Source organism: Sinohyriopsis cumingii, chromosome 14 (assembly GCF_028554795.1).
Source record: "Sinohyriopsis cumingii isolate HCF-2022 chromosome 14, ASM2855479v2, whole genome shotgun sequence".
NCBI classification, from domain to species: Eukaryota; Metazoa; Mollusca; class Bivalvia; order Unionida; family Unionidae; genus Sinohyriopsis; species Sinohyriopsis cumingii.
In genome coordinates this window covers 66,657,321-66,680,830 of record NC_142974.1, presented here as the reverse complement: position 1 = coordinate 66,680,830, position 23,510 = coordinate 66,657,321, and the positions used below count along the sequence as shown (strand labels likewise).

Here is a 23,510-nt window from a genome sequence, read left to right as displayed (position 1 = left end):
TTTGAAAAAAATGCCTTTGTCTTTTGTTTAGCTATAAGAATGTTGGATTGATGCTCTTTCATTTCTTACTATCCCTCTCATGACACTCATTGAACGTTGTGACTCGAAAACCGTGGGGATGTTTTCCTTCACGTCCGCGCTTTGACTTTAAGAACCGGAGTTGTTTCCAGTCTAACCATCCATTGTCGACTCATCCTCCTACGAAGATGTGCTCCAAACTAGCTAAGCTCAACGAAGCCTACGTGAATTTGCATAGGGTCAGACACAGTCTGATACCGAAGCCAGAAGAAATAGAGAATGTGAAAATGTTAAAAATCACTGAAGACCTGATAGAAGAGCTCTTCAGAGAAGAAATGAACAGGGAACAAGAAGAATGGACAGAGAAGTACAGACTTCAGAGACAGCAGCAACAGCAGCAACAACAACAACAGCAGCAGCAACCTGAAGCTGACAGAGGCTTTGTCGATTGTCGTATCGACACCAAAGAGTTCTTCTTCTCTTTTCGAAGAAGCAGACCTATCGCCAGAGAGTCTATCCTCAGAGGACATCGCATTCTTAGAAACTAAAAAAGAATGCCATAGCAAACAAAAAAACAGCCCTTTTCAGGGCTACCCAATACTCTAGAAAAGAAATAACAATCCATTTGCCAATGTGTGTAGGTAGAGTAGTGTGAATATAAACACTAACTCTTTTTTAAAAAAAATGTGAGGGTATGTGTTTGTGTGTTTGTGTTTGTAAGTGGTTAAGTAAGTTGGTATGGATATTAGATTAAAATGATGTCTTTTTTTTTTTTGGTGTTTGAGGTGTGAATTTGGGGTTAGATTGGATTGCTTTGCGTATGTGGATAGTCTATTGAAGTGATTTATAAAAAAAAATTTAAAATAGTGATGGGTAGCATAAAAAAGTGAGTGAGTGTTTCTTTTAGGTCGGCGCGTTGTTGTTTTTTGGTTATGATCTAGGTAAGATCAATTTTATGTTTTAGGGGGATGTTTTCCATCACGTCCGCGCTTTCACTATAAATTGAAACTCGCTGGGCAGTCTAGCTACCCTTGTTGATAGATCAACACAAGAATGAATAGCAGAATAAGCAAACTTCTTGAACTCCAGATACATCTGGAATATGTCAAGCGCCTGTTAAATGAACTGGCCGCGGAGGCTATAGTAGAAGAGGAAAGAATGAAGAACGAAGAGGAGGAGAGAAGACAGAGGGAAGAGGAGGAAAAGAAACTAGAAGAGAGGATGTCGTACAATATTCCCGAGACAGAGGATTGGGGTGTTGAAGCGAATCATCCTCCCTCTGCGCTCCCCAGAAGAAAGGTGAAAGGAGACTGGGGAAGAAGATGCGTGTGTGGCGCCAGGCCAGGAAGGTGCAACCATTAGATAGGTGCATCTGGAGTTCAAAAAAAAAAAAAAAGCCCTTTTAAGGGCTACCCAATACTCTAGAAAAGAAATAACTATCGATTTGCCAATGTGTGTGTGGGGGGGGGGGGTGTAGAGTAGTGTGATTACAAACACTAACTCTTTTTTCATAGCGCGAGGGTATGTGTTTGTGTGTTTGTGTTTGTAACTGCTCACGTACGATTGTGTGGATAGTAGATTATGGATTTTGTTTATTGTTTCTTAGCGTATGTGGAGAGTATAGTTTGGGTTTTGTAAGCGCTCACGTACGATTGTGTGGATAGTAGATTATGGATTTTGTTTATTGTTTCTTAGCGTATGTGGAGAGTATAGTTTGGGTTTTGTAAGCGCTCACGTACGATTGTGTGGATAGTAGATTATGGATTTTGTTAATTGTTTCTTAGCGTATGTGGAGAGTATAGTTAGGGTTTTATTATATGAAATGAAAAAGTAGGGGGATGTTTTCCTTCACGTCCGCGCTTTTCGTATAAGAACCCACAGTATTCGTCGTTCAAACCATTCTGCAAAGAATAAAAAAAGAAGATGGCTTCTAACCAAATGGACAAAATGGAAAAATTGCAAAACGTCCTCGACAATTTAGGAATGATAGAGCAAATGTTGGTTAACCTAAACGAGGATCACTATTCTTATAGTCCCCATCGAGTGAAGATGGAGATAAACAATTTACGAAAAATGAAGGTAATCATCAGTGATCTGTTGAAAGAAATAAAGGAGGAGAAGGAGGATGAAGAGGAAAGGATAAGGATGAGAGCATGGAATGAAAAAATTGAAAAAGAAGAAGAAAATGAAAAGAGGAAGAAAGAAGAGGAGGAAGAGAAGAAGAAAGAAGAGCAGGAGAAAAAAAAAGAAAGAAAAGAAGAGAAAGAGTGTTGGAGATAAAATAAGAACTTGGTGGAGAAAAAGAAGAAACTAGAAGCAGAAGAAGAAGAAAACCCAAAGGCCCTTTTCAGGGCCAGCCATATTTCTCGAAAAGAGATAGCCTTTCCATTGCCTACCCCTTTTTTAAAAAAAAATTAAAAAAAAAAAAATCCCATATTCAATTCCCCTTTGTCCCTAAACAACCCCCAAACTCTATTCCCATGTTAAATTCCCCTTGTACGTATATCGGCCCACAATTTTTTCCCATGTTAATTCCCCTTGTACGTATATTAACCCACGATTTTTCGCCATGTTAAATTTCCATTGTACGTATATTCGCCCAGGGGTCTCCGTAATGCTAATTTCCATTGTACGTATAGTGCCCCACCTTACTACTAACATCAACAAGATTAACGATCACCCAGTTATTACGCCTATGCGTAACTTACTGTCAAAATCGTCCGAATCCTGTTATTAGTTACACGTATCAAATCTCATTCGATACTACTCATGAGCGGTCTCTAATGTTGTCTTTGCTTTTAAATGACACCATATAAATATAAATGTGACGAAGTCCTATTAAGTGATACTACAGGATCTAATGTGGGTACACGCTTGACTAATCAGACGTCAGATCACCTGTTACATTCTACATTATCCATTGTCGCTCAAAATTAAACTCGTCCAAAATCTTGATGGCATGTGCCTCTATATCAAATTTAATCATTTTGACAAATACACTGCCTGCAGTGCAAACAAGTTCAGCCAGTGCGATGCCAAATATGCCAAATAGCCTCTGCAATATGAGTAATTATCATTTGCATTCGAGCTCGTTCAGGATCTTCTTGATAGATTTTATGATGTAAAATATAAGCCTGTATCAAGTTTGATCATAATCTGTTGAGAAGTACAATCTTTTGAAACGTAACAGCGTGTGTGTGCGTACGTATATATATATATATATATATATATATATATATATATATATATATATATATATATATATATATATATATATATATATCTATATATATATATATATATATATATATATATATATATATATATATATATATATATAGAGAGAGAGAGAGAGAGAGAGAGAGAGAGAGAGAGAGAGAGTGGCCCCGAGTGGCCTAAAGCGCTCTACGTCACGGATCACTGCCATCTCACCTCTGTCTGCGTGGGTTCGACTCTCGCGCTCGGCCAATGTGGATATGTGAGAAAGCTTGCTGGTAGCTTCTCGTTGGTCGGTGGTTCTTTCCGGGGTTTTCCCTGGTTCTTCCTCCACTATTAATACCGGCCGCCATATATATCTTGTGCTGAAAAATGGCGTTAAACCCCATAACAACAACATAGATAGATAGGTGTGTGTGTGTGTGTGTGTGTGTGTGTGTGTGTGTTTGATTTGGATTTTTAATGTAGCTTTAAAATCTTTCCAGTCATGTTACTACCGTGTGGCTGTGTATAGTAATGTCAAGCACTTGGGCATCATGCCGCAGATATGTAGCATTATGTCCCACCCAGTTACATCACATTATCTTGACGCCAGGAAGACCAGTCATAACATTAACTCTTATTGTTGAGCGCCAAGCGATGCAGCTGCAAGTACCTTTTTTTATAAGTCTGTATTATGACTCGGCTGGGGTTCGAACCAGCGATCTCCCGTATCCGAGGCGGACGCTCTGACCACTTAGGCCACCGGAGCGGTCCAAACAGCGTTAGTTAATCAGATGCAAGACCACGTCGTTACTATGAAAATATACTGCTCATCTTGAAAATCAACTGAGGTCGTGACCATAGAAACCTATATAACAAGCTAAATCATAAATGCAATTAGTAGTGAGTGCCATGAGCCTCCTTGGCCTTTTTCCAGGTGAGCTCAAATTTGTCTACATTTTGAATGAATTTCATCCACACTAGCCTGCCCCCTCCACACTACCAACGACCCACAATTCAGTTTTATTATGATTATTCCCTGTAGAGAGAAGTATACAGCAAATGTTCTATATATATATATATATATATATATATATATATATATATATATATATATATATATATATATATATACCACAGATGTCTCCGACTGAACAGAGGCAGAATGGTTTTAAATGTGTTGCTGCAATAAGGATGCCCTACGAAATGCCTGAAAAATGATCACAAGTAAACATAAAACCTAACCAAGGCACAGAACTCTCTCACTTTAAGGTTGTTCATTATAATATTATTTTGTTACACTGTATGGTCTTGAATCCAAAATAATCACTGGTAAAATTATACACATCATTTAATTTATTAGAAGATTCATCAGTATTAATTGTAATATATTGTCATATAGGTCAAGTGCAAGTGGAAATGTACTGCATACAAGTTTGAGACCAGCAAGATTATTCATTCCTATCTTAATATCTGACTTTTAGTTGTGTTCAGCTTTAATTTGAGAGGAACTGTTTATTTAAATTATTCATTGCAATTACAAAGTGCTCATTGGCTGTTTGGATTAGAACACTATTACAAGATTATTGTGAATTCATTCAAAGACATTCTGGACTGCATTTTAAGGAACACTCTAGACCTTTGGACTTGTGATAAAATTTTAAGAATTATTTGGGATTCACAATTCTGTAAGTTCCTTTAAAATGTTCACTTTGTATTCTAGAGAAATAAATTGTTGGTTTTGATGTATCTCTTACTTAACAGTAATATTTTATATATCATTTACTTCATTAGAAGGCTGTCTCACTATGTGACAGTAAAATCTTTGGTGACCAAGGAGACCATTATGATCGGAATCAGAAAAAATACTGTACACTGCAAGTACATATGAAGGTTCAAGGGTAATATGATATGTACTACCACTGTCATGGTTGGACAAAGAAAGCAGTGAAACGAGACCAAAGCATTTAGTAATGGTTTTATTTGATTGTAACAGTGCCAAGTTAAAGAGGTATTGCACAAAATGAAATAAATAATAATGGTATATATTACTAACAACAAGATCACGATTTCAAATCCAAGAACTTATTTAAAGTATATATCAGCAGATAAAATTTTCTCCATTTAACAGCAACCATCTAACACAGCACACATACAATATATCCCTATGTAACCATGTATAGTACACAACTGATTTCTAAAAGCAATTGTCTCTGTTCTCCATTACATACTGAACCATCCAATCAGATCTAACTGCATATACTCATGTACAAGTCCGATATAGTTACAAACTGCCCAGACCCTGATTTGCTATCACAGTATGTAATTACAGATCTGGACCTGTGCAGCTGGTTAGAATTAATGAGTATAAAACTATAAACCCTGAAAGGCTGGTGCATCATGTAATGGTACATCAGGGTCTATGTCTCTTACAGTTGAAGATGGCTTACAGCGAGTATTTACAATGTGCTGCTCAGTCTGTCATTTCAAGTAACAACTTTGACCCTGATCCTCCAGGGCATTATAAAATGGCAGATCTGGGTCTATGCTGGTTATAGTCAAGTACACGATATAGGCAGATAAACAGTTTATCAGAGCTTGTTCACTTTCATATATGATCCAACAGGAAAGTCTTCAATTAACGATTTCCTAATTAATTTCCCGTTCAGGATAGAACAAAATTCCCCAATCAAAATATACCATATTTACACATGCCCAATCCATGCACAATTACAGTCAGCACATACCCATACCTGCCATCATCTCTCCCTTGGTAAAAACTCATCACCTGGTACACACAATAAATTATGGTAAAACTTCAAGTAAATTCAGGAACATCAAATATAGTATTCTAGCCGAGGAACCAAAGGTTTTGAAACTCCAGAAAGGTTTATGGCTGAATATCAAAAAAAAAAGCTACTGAACATCATTCTGTTTGCTTACAGCACAAGTTTATGATCTAAACATCTAGGGAATAAACTATGTCATTACACTATAATGCAATGTCATGTTGTCATTTGTAAATTAAGGAATGACAGAGCTTCTGACTATCAAAGAATTGTAACCAATGATGGACTTGGAACCTTGTTGGAGCTAATGTCCTTCTACATACACTTTGTCATAAACTCCACCACAGTAAATGAATCTGAATCCAAGAGGCCGTGTCACTTATAAGAGATACTCGAACTAGAATTAATGTCAGCACCTTATTTGCAAAGATCCATGGTATTGCAAAATGGTCATTGTTTGAGACATATATATATAGGAATCTGGAATGACTATGTAGATAGATGACAATTAATTATCAGGTCCTTATACAAGTGTCTGCTACACGAGTGCATATAACACTGACCTAGTTGCATCATGTTTTGGCGATGTGTGTTTAGTCATGATGGAATATGGACTTGTATGTGAGGCAAGGCGATGTGTGCCATTTACCCATGGACCTGGGTTCCAATCTAAGTAGAGTATGAATTGAAAATTCTCTAACCTGTATGATAGTATTATTTGTATTAAATATTAATTTTGCCTACTATAATCAAGCATCCTCCTATAGACTCCAACAATTTGCTTTTAATCTTGATTTTAAAAATTACTTTTCTGTCCACTCTGATCAGGGATGCAATGTTTAAATGTAATATTAAGTTGCCAATAATTATAAAAAAAACTGCTAGTGTAAAACTAATATCTTGGAAATGGATGCAAATTTGATCTTATCACACACACCTTAAATATATATATATAATTTCCAAGGCATTTTTAAAGGTACACATGACAAGTAAAATTTCATATCTGTTTATGAGATATCAACAATATGGCAACAAATAGTACAGGGTGCCATCTGGTCCTCTGCCAGTAAAATTCTGAATATTTTTTTGTAAGAAAAACCTATTAGTAATAATCCTTAAATGGCCATAAGAAAGATGCCCTCTGATGTACATATTTTTGTGTATCTGCCTCCATTTCACTAATGGAAGATACCCTTGACTTTTTGTTTTCAAACAATTGTGCAATTTTATCATCCTTTATCCATATAACTTCAATGCATACAATTGGTTTGATTGTGAAACATGGCCTCGCTCTTTTTATGATCTGCATCTATCATCAGTCATTATTCCAGTTGTAGTGTTGGCCAGTAAAAATACCAAGATGTACTGATATGTTATAGAAGCAAAGTATGAAATACTTGCTAACTACAAAGATTGATTCAGTCTCTTCTGTACTGTAGAAAGACACCCTAATTTCTTTTTATAATACTGACTGATGACCTTGTTATTTTTGCTATGTGAGATGCAAGTTAAACATATCTTTTTCCATTTTAGGACTAAATCCTGATACAATTTTCACAGATTTTGTTTTTCTTTATGATTATTTCCACACACTTAATCTGCTGGGATGCTGGGTAAATGAATCCTTTCTTATTTCAGGACTAAGTCTTGATATAATTTTCACAGCCAGTTTTTTCTTGATCTCTATTTTCACACCCTTAATCTGATGGGATACAAGTTATACGTGTCTTTGCACTTATCTAGAGTCATGTTTGCATTTCAAAAAATAAATTATAGCCCTTGACTCATAAACAATATTTGGGTTCCTGCTTGTATTATGTTATTTGTCAGTAATGATTATTAACATTGTGACAGTGTTATTTCTGGTACAAAAAGAGATACTATTGCAAAATATTACCACTGACTCTGTTAAAAAAAACCGTCTCACTTAAACTTAATTCAACTGCAAGTGAATAACTCTTTTAAAATGAGTCTCAATTCCAGATTTTAAAACTATTGCACTCAATCTTTTTTATCTTAGTACCTATCAAATTTTGAATGTGAGTACCTTGTTTTTCAAGTTAACATCAAACAAAATTTGTCTAAAGTCCTGTCTATTGAAAATGTATTACGTTCAAACAAGAGTCCCTCAAAAGGACTGACGCTATGCTGGCTGAAAAGAATTTCCTGGAATTCAAGGTAAGAACATTTCTTCCTTTTAACTGTGGAGTGTTGAAATTATCTGTGATATTATTCTGGAATAAAATGATTTTGAAATTAGCTACTGTGGTAGGCATATTGGATGCATTTTCATGTAGGACTAACAAGGAATCACATTATGTTTTCTGGTGGACACAACATGTTGATATTATGACTTCCCATTTCAGATAGGCAATGATGACAACATCTTTAAGATGGCTGCCATGGTGGCCATATTCAATATCAGACCGGCAATGTTCTACCAAGTACCAACTAGTCATCATCAGAAGTCTTTTGATGAAAGCATGATGTTGATATGACTAGCTACCTTAGAGAAGCAATGAGATTTTCAAAATGGTCATTGTGGCAGTCTTATTTGAAATCAGATTGGTACCATTTTCATTTATGACCAACACATCATAAGAACTCTTTCAGCAAAAACACCATGTTGATTTTACCATATGCTAAGGAGACACAGTTATAGCATGTTTTTTCAAGATGACCACTGTGACAGTGACAGACAAACTGAATGGCTGAATGGCACCATCATGTGACAGTGACATACAAACTGAATGTCTGAATGGCACCATCATGTGACAGTGACAGACAAACTGAATGTCTGAATGGCACCATCATGTGACAGTGACAGACAAACTGAATGGCTGAATGGCACCATCATGTGACAGTGACATACAAACTGAATGTCTGAATGGTACCATCATGTGACAGTGACATACAAACTGAATGTCTGAATGGCACCATCATGTGACAGTGACAGACAAACTGAATGTCTGAATGGCACCATCAAAAGAAGCTGTTTTAAAAAATTCCCAAGTTGACACATCCATCCATTCAGGAGTAGTGATAATAACAGTTTTAAGATGGCAGCTGTTGTGGCCATACTGGACATCATTCTGAGCCAGCTATACATAAATAAGAAGTCTTCTAGTGAAAATGTGATGGCAATATCACTTTTTATTCATAAGGATTATCAATAACAATATTTTTAAGATGGGCACTCTGGTGGCCATATTGGACATCAAAGCACCACCATTTTCATTTAGATCTTAGGATGAATGTGTGTGTATATGTGTAAAGTTTCATGGCAATCCTCAAAGTAGTTTAGGAGAAGTAGTGATATCTTGTGCTAATGGACAGAAGGACAACAGATGGACAGATGGACAAATGGACAACAGACCATCCCATAAATTCTTTTGGACTATGACCAGTAGAGCAAATTTCTCCTACTACTAATTAAAAAAAAAGGAAAAAGGAAAAAAGCAAATAGTAAAAGTACGCATGATATTTCTACATAGAACAACAAATTGCTAAAATCACAGTTGGATAATCATTGTTAGTGACACACAGTGTGAACATTCAAACGCTCAGTTATTAATGCTACACATAACAGTGGTTCCTTGCAAAGAATCGTCCCATGCTATTGCACATACTCATGTACAAGTTATATCAAACTGCAAATTCAAAAATCTTGGTCTGTGTCTATGCAGTTTGTAAGGATTAAGCAACAGACAGACCCTGATTTGCCAGTACATTAGGTGACTGCAGATCAGAGTCTGTGTTTTAGCAGTAAGATGCTACTTGTAAGCAAGCATATACTATATTACCATTGCAAGGTTGTACTGTTTTTACACACAAGTCACATACACTCAATAGCAAACAACAGGTTTTACTTTGTTCCTTAATACAGGTCACATAAACAGCACACCCTGATCTGTTCGAGCATAACACAGTAGCTGTTATGGCCTGGATATCATAAACATCTGAAGTTGATTCGAAGTCTGAGTTATTTTCTACTATCACCCAATCAGAAATGACCTTTCCAATATTATCTCATTCTTGATTGGTCAAAGCAAAATCTCAAGCCTGGATATCATACAATTAAATGCTTGAATTTTAGATTTTGTTATCAGCCAATCAAAAGCAACCATTCAAATATAACCCTATCTGACTGGCCAAAACAAAATTTCAAGTTATAACTCAACCTCATGAATTTCCAGACCAGGTTCTATGCTGTTCATATTTGTGCAAGTGCAATATGCAAATATATACATGATCCTAGAATCAACGAAAACATGCATAAAAATATTAAAACACTATGCTTCTATGAACACTTCATTAAAATTAACGAGTCATATCAACTCCATATTATTTCATACAGCAAATGACTTGTAGTCAGATCAACTATAAATAAATATTGAAAATTTAAGGTTAGAGTATGTATTTATGATTACAAATGTATGAATAATTTTACATATGAATATATTTCTGTTGATGTAAACATACAAATACATCTTTCCTTTGAGCATTCAATGACACTACTGCTAAAAAATAACAACTGTCATGTTGCTAATACATTCAGAAGTAAATAAAGAATTCAAACACTATACTCTACTTTAAAAAAAAGATAAATAAAGAATTCAAACACTATACTCGACTTAAATAAAAAAGATTAATATAACTTGATATGGCCTTCTTTGACCATTGCTGCTGAATTTCGTTCTAGAACGTCTGTATTTAATCAATCATGTACATTGGCACTTCATCAAAATATCTAATGTCACCTGGCTGACAGGTCACATCATGGCCAACTGTCTGCTTAAAAGTCTAAATTTTGCCACAGAAACACATGGCGGCCTATATTTCATAACCTAGAATGCAAGCAAGGAAATGCATGGCTTGTAAATGTCAAAAGCCTCATTACTTCACTTCATGTCAACCTATTTGTCATCTAGCCTCACTTATTATGTCCCCATGTTCAGCAATATTGTCTGTTCCCACACCACTGTCACTGCCCATTCAATGTAAGTTTTGACATTAGAGATGGCAGTGTGGGCAGCAAATTGCAGAAGAAAGACTAAACGAGTGAAGCTGTATACAATAATTAACGTATCAAAATAAAACTCTTCATCCAATGACAATGACACACATTTCCTTGGGTAGTTAATTATATAATGCAGGCCTGCAAAATCCATTCAGTCTTTGGGGCAACTAATTATGAAATTGGCTTTTGGTGATTGGCATCGATTTCAGCTGTCACAATAAGTTTAAACATCTTCTGGGAACGATTAGAGACTCGGACTAACTATGACCAGCACATACCCTGACCTGCCATATTATGAAGCACAGACAGATCAGGGTCAATGGTTTTCTTTCTTGTTCCTCAAGTGAACAGCAGAGACCCTGATCTGCATATGGGTACATACATTATACATGTCAAAATACAGTGACACATTACCATGCATGGATCTCACACCAGTGGCGTCGCTAGGGGGGTGCGGACCGCACCGGGTGACACCATCTCAGAGGGGTGACACCAAAATGAAAAATTGCAAATTTTACAGAGCACACATATAAAGTAACTATAACTTAATGTTGTTACAGTTCTTAAATACGTTTACCTTCTGACCTTCAATTAATTTGTTTTTGTTCTTGTCATTTTTATACTGTGGACTTATTTTAAGAAGAAGAAATCCATGGTGGAAGTCTGGAGGGGTGACACCATGAGTTTACTGCACTGGGTGACACCAATCCTAGCGACACCGCTGTCTCACACAGCATAACAGACCACAAGAAAGGTAATTTTACCTAATCTGCATTTTGTCTGAATTTGAAATGCATTCAGTATTTACCCAACATGTTTTTATTTCAGGTATCATATTATCATTTTTCATTTATGATCTTAGAAATGCATTCACATTTAGTGTTTACGATCTCAAAAATACATTCACATTTTGTGTTTTTGAGCTTAGAAATGCGTTCACATTTTGTGTTTTTGAGCTTAGAAATGCATTCACATTTTTGGGATTATGATCTGAGAATGTACTCACATTTTGTTTATGATCTCAAGCATTCATTCACATTTTGTGTTTATACTCTCGGAAATGCATTAACATTTGTGTTTATTACTCAGTTCATTTGGGATGAACAGGCAATGCATTTACTGAATCTGGAATTTCAATTTTTGACACATGTTAAAGTTGTTCTCTTTTTATTTGTCTTATTACTGTTTTAACTTTAACTTTAAAAGAAGGCCTTAATAAAATAGGACTTGCATGAAATGCAAATGACATCACTGAAATTACATCAGATAAAAACGTAAGAGCAAAGGCAATACATGTAAAAAAGATAATTGTACAGTGTCAGCAATTTATTTCTTAATTCATTGTGTTAAAGTATATATTATAAAGATACAAACTCTGATGATGGTATAATCACAGTACTGTCACTTGTACAGTTTATGTTTGCCTCAAGAAAACAACATTGTGGATTGTGAGGAGTGAAAAATCATCTGTCAGTGTCCTCATGGATTATCATGCAACTGTGGAAATTAAGCAGTGGCATAAAAATGATTTCAAATCAATTCATGAAATGCATTTTCATACCACTATATTTTCATTTATTATTCATCATTCGGTTTTCTTTATTTAAAAAAAGTTTATTATTTTCTTTGCATCCATTAAACATTTCATTTGGATTCTTCTTCATTTGCCTGCAATGAGCATTTTTGTTTCATTGGTAACACAACCCATTCCAGAGACTGTAACAAACTCAGTAAATGAAATACAAGATCAACTCATTAATATGCATGGTCCTCACTCATTAATATGCATTGATTTCCCTCATTAATATGCATGGTCCTCACTCATTAATATGCATGGATCTCCCTCATTAATATGCATGGTCCTCACTCATTAATATGCATTGATCTCCCTTATTAATATGCATGGTCCTCACCCATTAATATGCATGGATCTCACTCATTACTATACATGGATGACACACATTATCAAATTCATCTGAGACCTTAATGATATGAGCATATATTGAAAGTCCAATCAAAAATGGCTTCCACAATAAGAAGCACAGTCAGTCAAATAAATGAATGACTACTGGTGTTAAGTACTATTATATGTGAACCTCGCTTATTTTCAAACTCATCTGTCATGTACCTAGCAATGAGAATTCATTAGATCAAAATTGAATAAGGTCCAAGCAGCCAATCCCTTCCATGACCTCAAATGTGCCTGACATCACTCAACTGACATACATAACAGTTAACATTTCATTAACCACAATTATGTAGCATTGTAAGAATACAATCCTATATAAGCTTTCCCCAGCCTTTATATCATGTCAGTTTTAACCATTGGATAGTTAACAATAATCTGGTCTTTTCCAAATATAACTAACATACAGTGTTCCAGCTAGTATCTATAAATAGCAGGGCACAATTGTGTACATAGTTTATGAAATACTTATAAAAGGGCATGTATTACAGCATGAACACAACACATATCCAACTACACAAATTTAACAATTAAAAACTGTATAATACAGCTTTTTTTAAAATCACTTTACATAATTAATGTCAAAAATAATTTCTGAACTTGTTTACATTTTCTGACACTGGATATAACAGGGTTGCACTTTTAGGGTTTCACCTTTTCTTCCATCATCAGTACACAACACATCCTCTCTCAACTTTACAAAATCCCTAAAAATAATCTAACATGAGTAATGAATAGATTCAAGAATTTTTTCAATTCTGACTTTATATAGATATTTCTACGGCCAGTGTCTCATGCTGCATCTCTCCCTCATCACAATGGGGTCCACAAATAAGCATCATAAGCATCAGCATAAGTAATCGAGTGATATCCGTAAAAGAACCAGATGGACCTCAAGATGGAGATGAGGTGGAGGAGGATATAATTATTAAATATCTGAATCTTTGGTATATAATCAAACTGGAAATAATTGTCAACAAAAAAAAAATTCTAATGATCCTGCTCACTTCACTGCATAAATTACATTTATTTCGAGATAACGAATCTCTGAAGGATGATCAGATCATTAGAAACGGTTTCATGACAAAGTGCATATGCACCAGTGAAAACCTTGAGTAATATGTCCCTGCATTTTGCATGTGAATGTGGATACATTCTATTGTGATTGTTCATATAATTTTTTTCCCATGAACAATCTTTTTTTCATAAAATCTACATTAAAAGTAAGTTTAATTTTATTGTTCTAATAGTAAGATACTGAGGATGTAATTTCACTGTAAATAAAAACAAAATTCTGGCATATCTCAATAATGTATTGCATCTATGCTTTCCATGAATCGTATCCATGCTTTCCATGAATCGTATCTGTGCTTTCCATGAATCGTATCTGTGTTTTCTATGCATCATATCTGTACTTTCCATGAATTGTATCTGTGCTTTCCATGCGAAAAGTACACTTTTTCACTTGGTTCTCTTGGTTATTTTCATCACATTTGCAATTGAGAAGGATATAATACTGATTAACATTATATACTTTAATTATGTCACTTACATAATATTTAAACATTACTTAAATGTTAACTGAAATAAGTTGACTTGACACATGAATATGACCGCAAGCTCTTACAAAGATAGGATTTGTATGCCATTTAACTCTTTTATTCCACCTACTTTACTTAAATTCATATCAAATCTGTGATTAATGAGATAATGTAAAGCAGGTCTACTTTTAACTGACTGTATGTAACAAATCTTTCTGCAAGTTTAAGGTCAAAACACTGTCAGCAATTAATTGGGTTCACAAGGAAATGTTCATCAGCATTGCTGTGATGACTGATGGCCTCTTTTAGAGTTTGAATACAAGAGGATATATCACATTTATGTTGATTATTCTGAAACACATAGTTTACTTGACAAAAATTATTGAATTGGTATGTATTTCAAAAAATGATGCCAACAGAAGGTGCTTTGAACATTATTATTTATCAATATTTCAGTGATTATATCATTATTTATGGTGTATTTAGAATTTTTTCTAAAAGAAATTCAATAGGATTTCTTACTAAACATGAAGAATTTCATAATGCCAATTTAAATTTCCAGGCACTAGCTGTCATCTTTTACCATATATCAAGTCGTATAATAAGTTTTAATTTACCAATTTTCATCATCATTTATTCCTGTTAAACAAATAGAGGCTTAATTTTTGTGTATCTTTTTATAAGAAAAAGTGGGATCAACACATGCTCCTGCAATAAAAGCATGTCTGCATGTTATCCTGGTGCAATAATATGAGGTAGCACTGTACATTGCAATATGGCTAAAACAAGCTGAATGTCAACCATTTCTATGACAACCTGCTTTAAGCTGTAAAAAAAAAGTTCAAACTCCATCATATATTACTTATTGGATGACTTATCTAACCTTAAACAGCACTATATATATTTTAGTCTTGATACACAGAAACCGATTTCTATCTGCAATCGTTTCTTTTATTGATGTTTGGGAAGTCACAAACTTAGTATGGCATATTGGTACATACCAAAATGCATCATCTGAACTCACAATTTCACAATATGGTAGACAGAATGCATGCTAATCCAGAAGCGAAATGGTTTTAGCAAAGGTGGGATGGTAATCTAAGAAATTAATATAGAGCTGGGTGTGAATCTAAGATACAAAATAAGGCTGAGGCATAGCACAACACCTAATTGCATCTACCTAGCTGGAACACTAATATGCATAGGTCTTGCTCATAACCCAAGTCAAGATCATGACAATATAAACCTGTTTAAATATAGTTTTTAAAGAGACAATAAGCTAAGAGAATACACCCAAGCTCACCATATTAGCATGCATAGATCTCACTCATCACTGAATTCATTTGAGCTTTGAGGTTGCAAGCCCACATCCCAAGCTTGATCAAACTGGGTCTGAAACATGGCCACCATTGTGGTAATATGCTCAGCTAATCAGATGCAATATCCCCTCATTGATATGCATGGATTTTGCCTACTATCAAAATGACTCAGAAATCTGACTTCTGGTGTGTTAGCAATCAACTTTTAACAAACAGATGATGGAAGCAAGGTCATACCATTAGCTAACTTTTCCCTGACGGCCAGATGAGGCACTGTTCTATTACATAACATGCAAGTAACCAACAAATCTGAAGAAAAAAAATAAAAAATGTAGCATCTGACACTTACCATGGCTATCTTGGCACATCATATGACTTTCATGTGTTACATCAAAAGAAAATTTAATTTTTGCATCCTTATGTGACATTCTACTTGTAAATATATCTATATGTCAGCTCATTCTGGGTCATCAACATAGCCAGTCACATGACTAAAGCATTATTTCTTAGGTTTCAAAGAACTACATTCAAGGCAGCTGCAACTGCATCATAAGGTAAACAGCTATGGTAAAGAATGCATCAAAGCTGGAAAACCTGTTTACAAATGATCACTGTATTTTTAGTACATGTACCTGATTTCTGATCTATCATGTATATTTTTGTTTTATTACTCAGGAAAAAAGACGTAAATCATGCCTAAACTTTTCTGAGCTTCAACATATGCAGTGGAATAAAGGAGAGAATACTGTATATACTTTTTTATAAAAGCACATGAAAGTTTTGTTCTTGTGAAATGTTTCTTCTTATAATCTTAACTAGTCTCATTCAACTCGACTCTTGTGTGAATCTGTACGACCTCCGTCCTGGTTTATACATATATTTCATCAAGAAGTTCAAACACCTTTCAAAGAGAGAAACCTAACTTTCAAGTCCTATACTTAAGTCTATATAAACTTAAGCAGAAATTTTATGTTGTACTATCAATAAATATTAGAAAAAAGCATTTCATTTTTTAACAAGAGCTAAAAAAAACATTTTTGGGGCGTAAACTGCAACTAGGTAACAACGTTTTACCTCAAGCGCCATTGGGCATAAGAGCATAGGCTGAAATAGTTTGAAAGTTATCAAATTTATTTTCCAGTGCTTATCAATCCTTTGTGACTTTTTCATGTTTAAGCAAAATATATTCTAAATCCATTCAAACAGTCATTATTTTATTTCTGTAATCATTTCACATGTCCCTTGTGAATTAAAAAATTTCTGACTCATTGAAGTGAATGAGGTTACTTTTACAAGTTGGCTCTACATACTTCATCGCTACAAGTCTACATGATTCTGTGTGCAACAGGGCCAGAAACATCTTGAGACTTTCATTTCTGATTATTGTGACTGGTACAGAAACTGATTGCAATGTTCCTACCATCAGTATTACAAAAGGCAGCCACAGTTAGTACTGATTAGAAGTTGACATACAGCGTGTATCAGTGCTTATGGTGCTTTTCGGTAAAATAAATCTTCTCATCGGAAGACATGTGACTGACTTTTTATCTGCATGTACAGCCCATTCAATGCAACATCCAGACATTTACCTCAAATAAGACTTAGTACCAATGACCCAGCTGTAAGTCCTAATGAATTAATCAATCCAACACTGAATTAAAAATTCAGGATGATTAGGTTTCTTGCTTTTTTAACCAATCTTTTTTTAAAATTCTCGATATTTATATCATAAATTATTGTCTTCAATAAAATATATTTCTTTTGAAATTCAAGTACTTTTCAAAGACTCCAGAGCATTTTCAACCACTTTTCTAGTATTTTTTGGAGGTGACCACAAATAGAAGCACTCCTTGAGGTAAGCACCAAAAACTGAAGCCCATTTTGCAACCTTGTCCGTACAGAGGACTGTCAGGATGCTTCCTTTACCACTGTCATGGGAGGCCTGTGTGGCCAAGTGGTCTAAAGCGCTCTCCATTACGGATCAGTGCCATCTCACCTCTGTCTCCATGGGTTCGAGTCTCGGGTTCAGCCAATGTGGGTATGTAAGAAAGCTTGCCAGTAGCTTCTTGTGGGTGGATGGTTCTTTCCGGGGTTTTCCCGGATTCGTCCTCCACCATTTATACTGGCTGCCATGTATAGCCTATCTTGTGCTGAAAAATGGCGATAAACCCTGCAACAACAAAACCACTGTCATGGACAAAGTTCAAGGGAGCAAAACTGAAATTAAAAAGACATTTCTTCTGGCTAATTCTGAATCTATCTACACATTATTTCTGCAATCATGTAAACCAGAATTTGCTTCGAAACATACATTTCAACCTCAATTTGTAAACAGATGCAGAGTTACAGGATGTGTGTTTAATCAGTCCATGAAGTTGTCTATGTTTACACAGAAAAGGATGTCATCTCTTCATCCCAACAATCAATTACATCACCTCATTTCAACAGCCAATCAAATCACCTTTCCAAAAGGCTCGTTCTGTTGTTACAAGAAAAACTACTATTTTTACAGACCCTTACATGGTAGAGACCACACTGAGCCAAGCAAGAGTTGGGTTGAAATGAGACCAGATTTGAAGCAAACAGCACAAATTGTAGTCACTGAATGATACAGTGGTAAATTTGTGTGCCTATTAAAAATATGTAAATATGGCATTGACAACACATATACAAGTATTGGAAATTATGGAAATTTGGTCAAACGTGATACAATAATTATGTACTGAAAGAGGTTCTCCTTGAAAACCAAGATAATGATATATGGATCAATATTTAAGATATATACTAACAGGATCGGTAATTAATATATACTAACAATTCCAACCTCAGACTGGAATTTATCTGGAATCCTTCATCATTTTCATCTATCTCTACCTTCCAAAAAATGGAATAATATCTTGTTCTTAGATTCCTATTCATAGAAATCTAATTGTGCACCTTTAACCAGTCTGACAAATGACTGGTACAATGTCTTACATTCTAGTTTGGAATGTATGGATATTATGGTATCTAAATGTTCAAAGATAAGCAGCAGTCCAGGCCACAAATCTACTGATTATGTATGACTTATGAACACGTTAATTTAAGTAAAATTTTCTTCACTATCTTTTTATAAATCATGTTTGTCTAGCAGTACAATTTTAAACTATTCTCAAATCCAACATGCAGAATGCAGAACTCTAAGTCATTTCATACCTATCTTGTATAAAAACGTTTCAAACAAATCTCAATTACAGCTTTGTTTCTGCCATACACTACTTTGCAATTAGGTCCAACACCACAAAAACTTCAATTATGTACTCACACTTGCAAAAACAATAGTACAATGTTCTGCTTTGCCATAAGAGAAGATTGAAAAATGAAAAATGCATCCTAAGTAGAAATCTTCACTATGTTTTAGCAATACTACTGTTGTTGTAACCGCTGTCCAATGAAGTGCTTGAGCCTTTACGACTATGAGCAAGGGTTCCAGTGGAGGAATTATGACTAACCAATGAGGATGACGTAAATAATTTATACCATCCTATTACAATATTGGATAAATCTAACTGGTCCAGTAGAATCTGAGCCACACCCATAAAAACTTTTCTGTCCATTCGACCATAGTCACCCCATACAGTAACCTGAAAAAGAATAAAAGCAAATTTACTATTATGTATTGAAGATAGCACACGTAGTTAAATGTTGTTATCCCTTTACCTCAAAGTGTGTATGGCTTTTAGCCCTTCAATACATATGTAGCAAAATTACCCAGTGCAGTGTGCTATAAACAGAACACCTGTTACCTATTCGACTCCATACACATAGGCCTTCCTGTTCACTGTTAAGCAGTGTAGTGTATGTTACGTTTAACAGCAATTTTAACCATTTTACATTTTTGGTACACATCTATTAAGTATGGAAAAATTTAAGAGTAAAGTCCGATCGTTATAGCTGTGTAATTTTTCATGGAAGAATTTTTTATGTGCTTTAAAATCTTGCAAGAATTCGTTCACCGTCAAATCAATAAAGCTGTGTGACTAACTGTAGCTGCCATTTTTCATACTCAAAATTTACAAGTTCTTTGTATGCGTCTACATCACTAAGTCATCTGAATTTGGTAATTTATAAAAACTAATTGCTGCCTAAATCAATATCAGAGCCTTTACCTAAGTTACTGAAGCTTTCATAGTTGTGATTCTAATCGTGAAAACTACGTAACTACTGAACAAAATCTGACCTCCATTTTGGAGAGTGCAGAATATGACCCAGTTACCTTAAATAGCAGATTTCAACCAGAGCATTAACAGTGACCACGTGATCTGATGTAATGGTCATTCAGACCAATGAATCTAGTATTTAATAGGGGTTTTTCCCCAAGGTGGCGTTATGAAAACCTGCTAAAAATGGCTGATGTTTACAGCAGACATCAAAAGGTGCTTGCATGTGAATCGGGTAGAGGTGTCCAAAGATGCTTGTATGCAAATCGGGTAAAGGTGTCCAAAGGCACTTGTATGTAAATGGAGTAGAGGCATCCAAAGACGCTTGTATGCGAATGGAGTAGAGGCAAAGGCACTTGTATATGAATGGAGTAGAGGAGTCCAAAGGTACTTGTATACAAAAAATGGAGTAGAGGAGTCCAAAGGTGCTTGTACGCAAATGGAGTAGAGGCGTCCAAAGGTGCTTGTATGCGAATGAAGTAGAGGCATCCAAAGGTGCGGTAAAGGGTTAACTCAGCTCTTCCATTTTATGTGTGTGTGTTCTGGATTTTTAATGTAGCTATAACAATTTTTCAGTCATATCACTACCACATCAGTTTATAGTGATGTCATGCACTGGGTCCACATGACACAGACATGTAGCATCATGTCTCACCCAGTCACATTATCAAGGCTGCTGTCAGTACCATTTTTATAAGTTTTTGGTATGACTTGGCTAAGGTTTGAACCCATGACCTCTCGCATCTGAGGCAGAAACTCTAACCACTAAGCCACTGGATCAGTCCTTCCATTTTATAATGTGATGAGGGAACAAATGTTTTGTGATTTCTTTGCAATTTAAAGCAACCAAACATGACCTGTCTACACTTTAGGGAATAGCAGGTCAGCAATCTATGAGGCAACATAAATACATCTACACTAAATAGAACAACATGGTGTCCACACTTTATGGGACTGTTGCTGTGTCTACACTATTCACTATTAGCTGTGTATTTTACAGATTATTATGGTAAATAAATCCAAACTTTAAATGGAAAAAATACCAAGAAAATTTTATATCAATGTGTAGAAAATACTATTTATTGGAAGGCTAAAGCAAACTCTGGATATAGTGCTATTCATGGACCTTGTTACTATCATAAACATAATATGCATTCAAATCATGTAATATTTCTTAATTTTCTTTTCCTTATAGGTTACTAAAAAAATTATATTACCAGCTGAAATATCATTTTAGGATTTTCTCATTCTTTGTAATAATTTGCTCTCAAAAGCATTGTCTAATACAATTTCAAGTACTACCATCAAAAAGTGTGTATAGGGGGGGATATCCAAGGGAAATATAACTGACCTGAATGGTCATTACATATAATGTATTACTAATTTTAGGAAAACCATTAATTATGTTATAATTAATGATAATCAAAACTATGCCATGATCGTGGAGGAATATAAATCCCAGCCACAAAAAGGACATTTACAAAATATATTCTGATACAGAGGATTTCATAGGCGTGCTCATTTTACAAAAAATGTATGAAACCAAGAATGCATTCAATAAGGCTAGTGTTAGAGGGCAAACTGTTAGTGATAGGCTACCAATGCTTCCGCATGGGCTGTTAATAGAAAGCTTGTATCACTCATGGAAGAATCTAGATAATGAGTTATATTAAGTTGAATGTCGTATACCTGACATATATTAAAGACCTATTTACTCTATGATACAGATAAAAGCAGACATTTCCCGAGGGAAAGTAATGTTTATTTGTCAATTTAAATAAGTATAGTTTAACAAGAGTCCCTCTATAAAGGAATGATGGTTTACTGGGCAAAAAGAATTTCCAGGAATTCATGGTAAGACAATTTCTTCCTATTAACTGCAAAATACTGAAATCATCTCTGATATTCTACACAATTTTCAAATTTGGTGCTGAGGTGCAAATAATGGATGTCAGCTTGGCACCATCTTCATTCTGGCCAAAGTAGACATTATTAGGAGTGTTTCGGCAAAAACACTGTCAAGGGTAGTAAGCGATATCAAAATACTGAAATCATCTCTGATATTCTACACAATTTTCAAATTTGGTGATGAGGTGCAAATAATGGATGTCAGCTTGGCACCATTTTCATTCTGGCCAAAGTAGACATTATTAGGAGTGTTTCGGCAAAAACACTGTCAAGGGTAGTAAGCGATATCAAAATTTTTAAAACAGTCATTGTGGCAACCACATTGGATGTGTGACTGGTACCATTTTCATTTAAGACCACTACGTATCATAATAAGACTTTTCCTGAAAACCCCTAAGTTAGCCATTCATTTGGGAGAAGTAGAGCTGACAGTATTTTTAAGATATGACTCTCCATTCAGGAGTAGCAATAACAAGATTTTCAAGATGGCTGTGGTTGTGGCCATAATGGATGTGAGATTGGCACCATTTTCATTTAAGACCAACTAGACATCACAAATTGTTTAGTGAAAACCTTATGCTGCTACAAACATACAATCAGAAGGAGCATGAGTAGTGAAAAACGAGTTCTTCTCAACAGCCTCTACGTCATGGCCAGACTGAATGTCAGAAGGCACAATAATCATTCAAGACCAACTAGACATCGTAAAGAGTCTTTTTATTGAAAATGTGAAAACCCAATGTTCATCCATTCATTCAAGAGGAATAACAATATTAATATTTTCATGATCTTCACTGTGGCCACCATAATGGACATCAGATCAGCACCATTTCATTCATGACCAACTAGACATCATCAGAAGTCTTTTAGCAAATATTCCATGTTGATATGACCATTTGTTAGGATGAGTAGCAATAACACGAATTTCAAGATATCTGCCATGGTGGCCTTACCGGCTGTCCAAGTTGGCCCATTTTCATTTGAGACCAACTATACCATTGATGAATGTGTGTGTAAAGCTTCAGGGCAATCCTCCAAGCGGTTTAGGAGGTATAGCTGTAACACACAGATGGACGGACAATGGATGGATGATGGACAAAAGACAACAGACCATTCCATAGTTATATGACTAGCAGAGCTAAAGAGACAGAAAATTCCATGTACATGCCAACTATGTTATAAATATCTAATGAAGATACAGCCTGCATGGCGACTTTCTTACCCTATCTTTGTAAGAATTTATGCAAATGACTGTGGAGATTTTATAAATTTTGGAATACTTTTAGCACAATTTTCCATCATTTCAAAAAAGAATCAAATAAAGACATCAGCAACAGGCTTTAAGTCAGAAATACTTTTTCCATTTATTTCCAGAAATACCAACATCGTTGCCATCAGCAGCCCTTGCATAATGGATAAAATTTGTTTGCTGTTATCTTCATTATCAGGACTGAGTGTGTGCAATTTGGATTTTTAACGTAGCTTTAAGTTTTCAGTCATATCACTACAATGTCTGCAGTGTGGTAGTCTATAGTGATGTCTAGATCTGGGC

At 35.2% G+C, this 23,510-nt stretch overlaps 1 protein-coding gene and 1 long non-coding RNA gene across 2 annotated transcripts in view; one reads left to right on the top strand and one right to left on the bottom strand.

The window, feature by feature from the left end:
- Nucleotides 1-5,180: 5,180 nt before the first annotated feature.
- LOC149784037 (regulating synaptic membrane exocytosis protein 2-like) overlaps nucleotides 5,181-23,510 on the bottom strand; it is a 134,212-nt gene continuing 115,882 nt past the window's right edge. The window contains exon 23 of the mRNA XM_089932133.1: nucleotides 5,181-19,474. Coding sequence (XP_089788259.1) covers nucleotides 19,241-19,474 — 234 coding nt within the window. The 3' untranslated portion in view covers nucleotides 5,181-19,240. The remainder of the gene's footprint in view (nucleotides 19,475-23,510) is intronic.
- LOC149784038 (uncharacterized) overlaps nucleotides 11,666-23,510 on the top strand; it is a 34,040-nt gene continuing 22,195 nt past the window's right edge. Inside the window, exon 1 of the long non-coding RNA XR_016413729.1 lies at nucleotides 11,666-11,779. This is a non-coding gene — a long non-coding RNA (uncharacterized LOC149784038). The remainder of the gene's footprint in view (nucleotides 11,780-23,510) is intronic.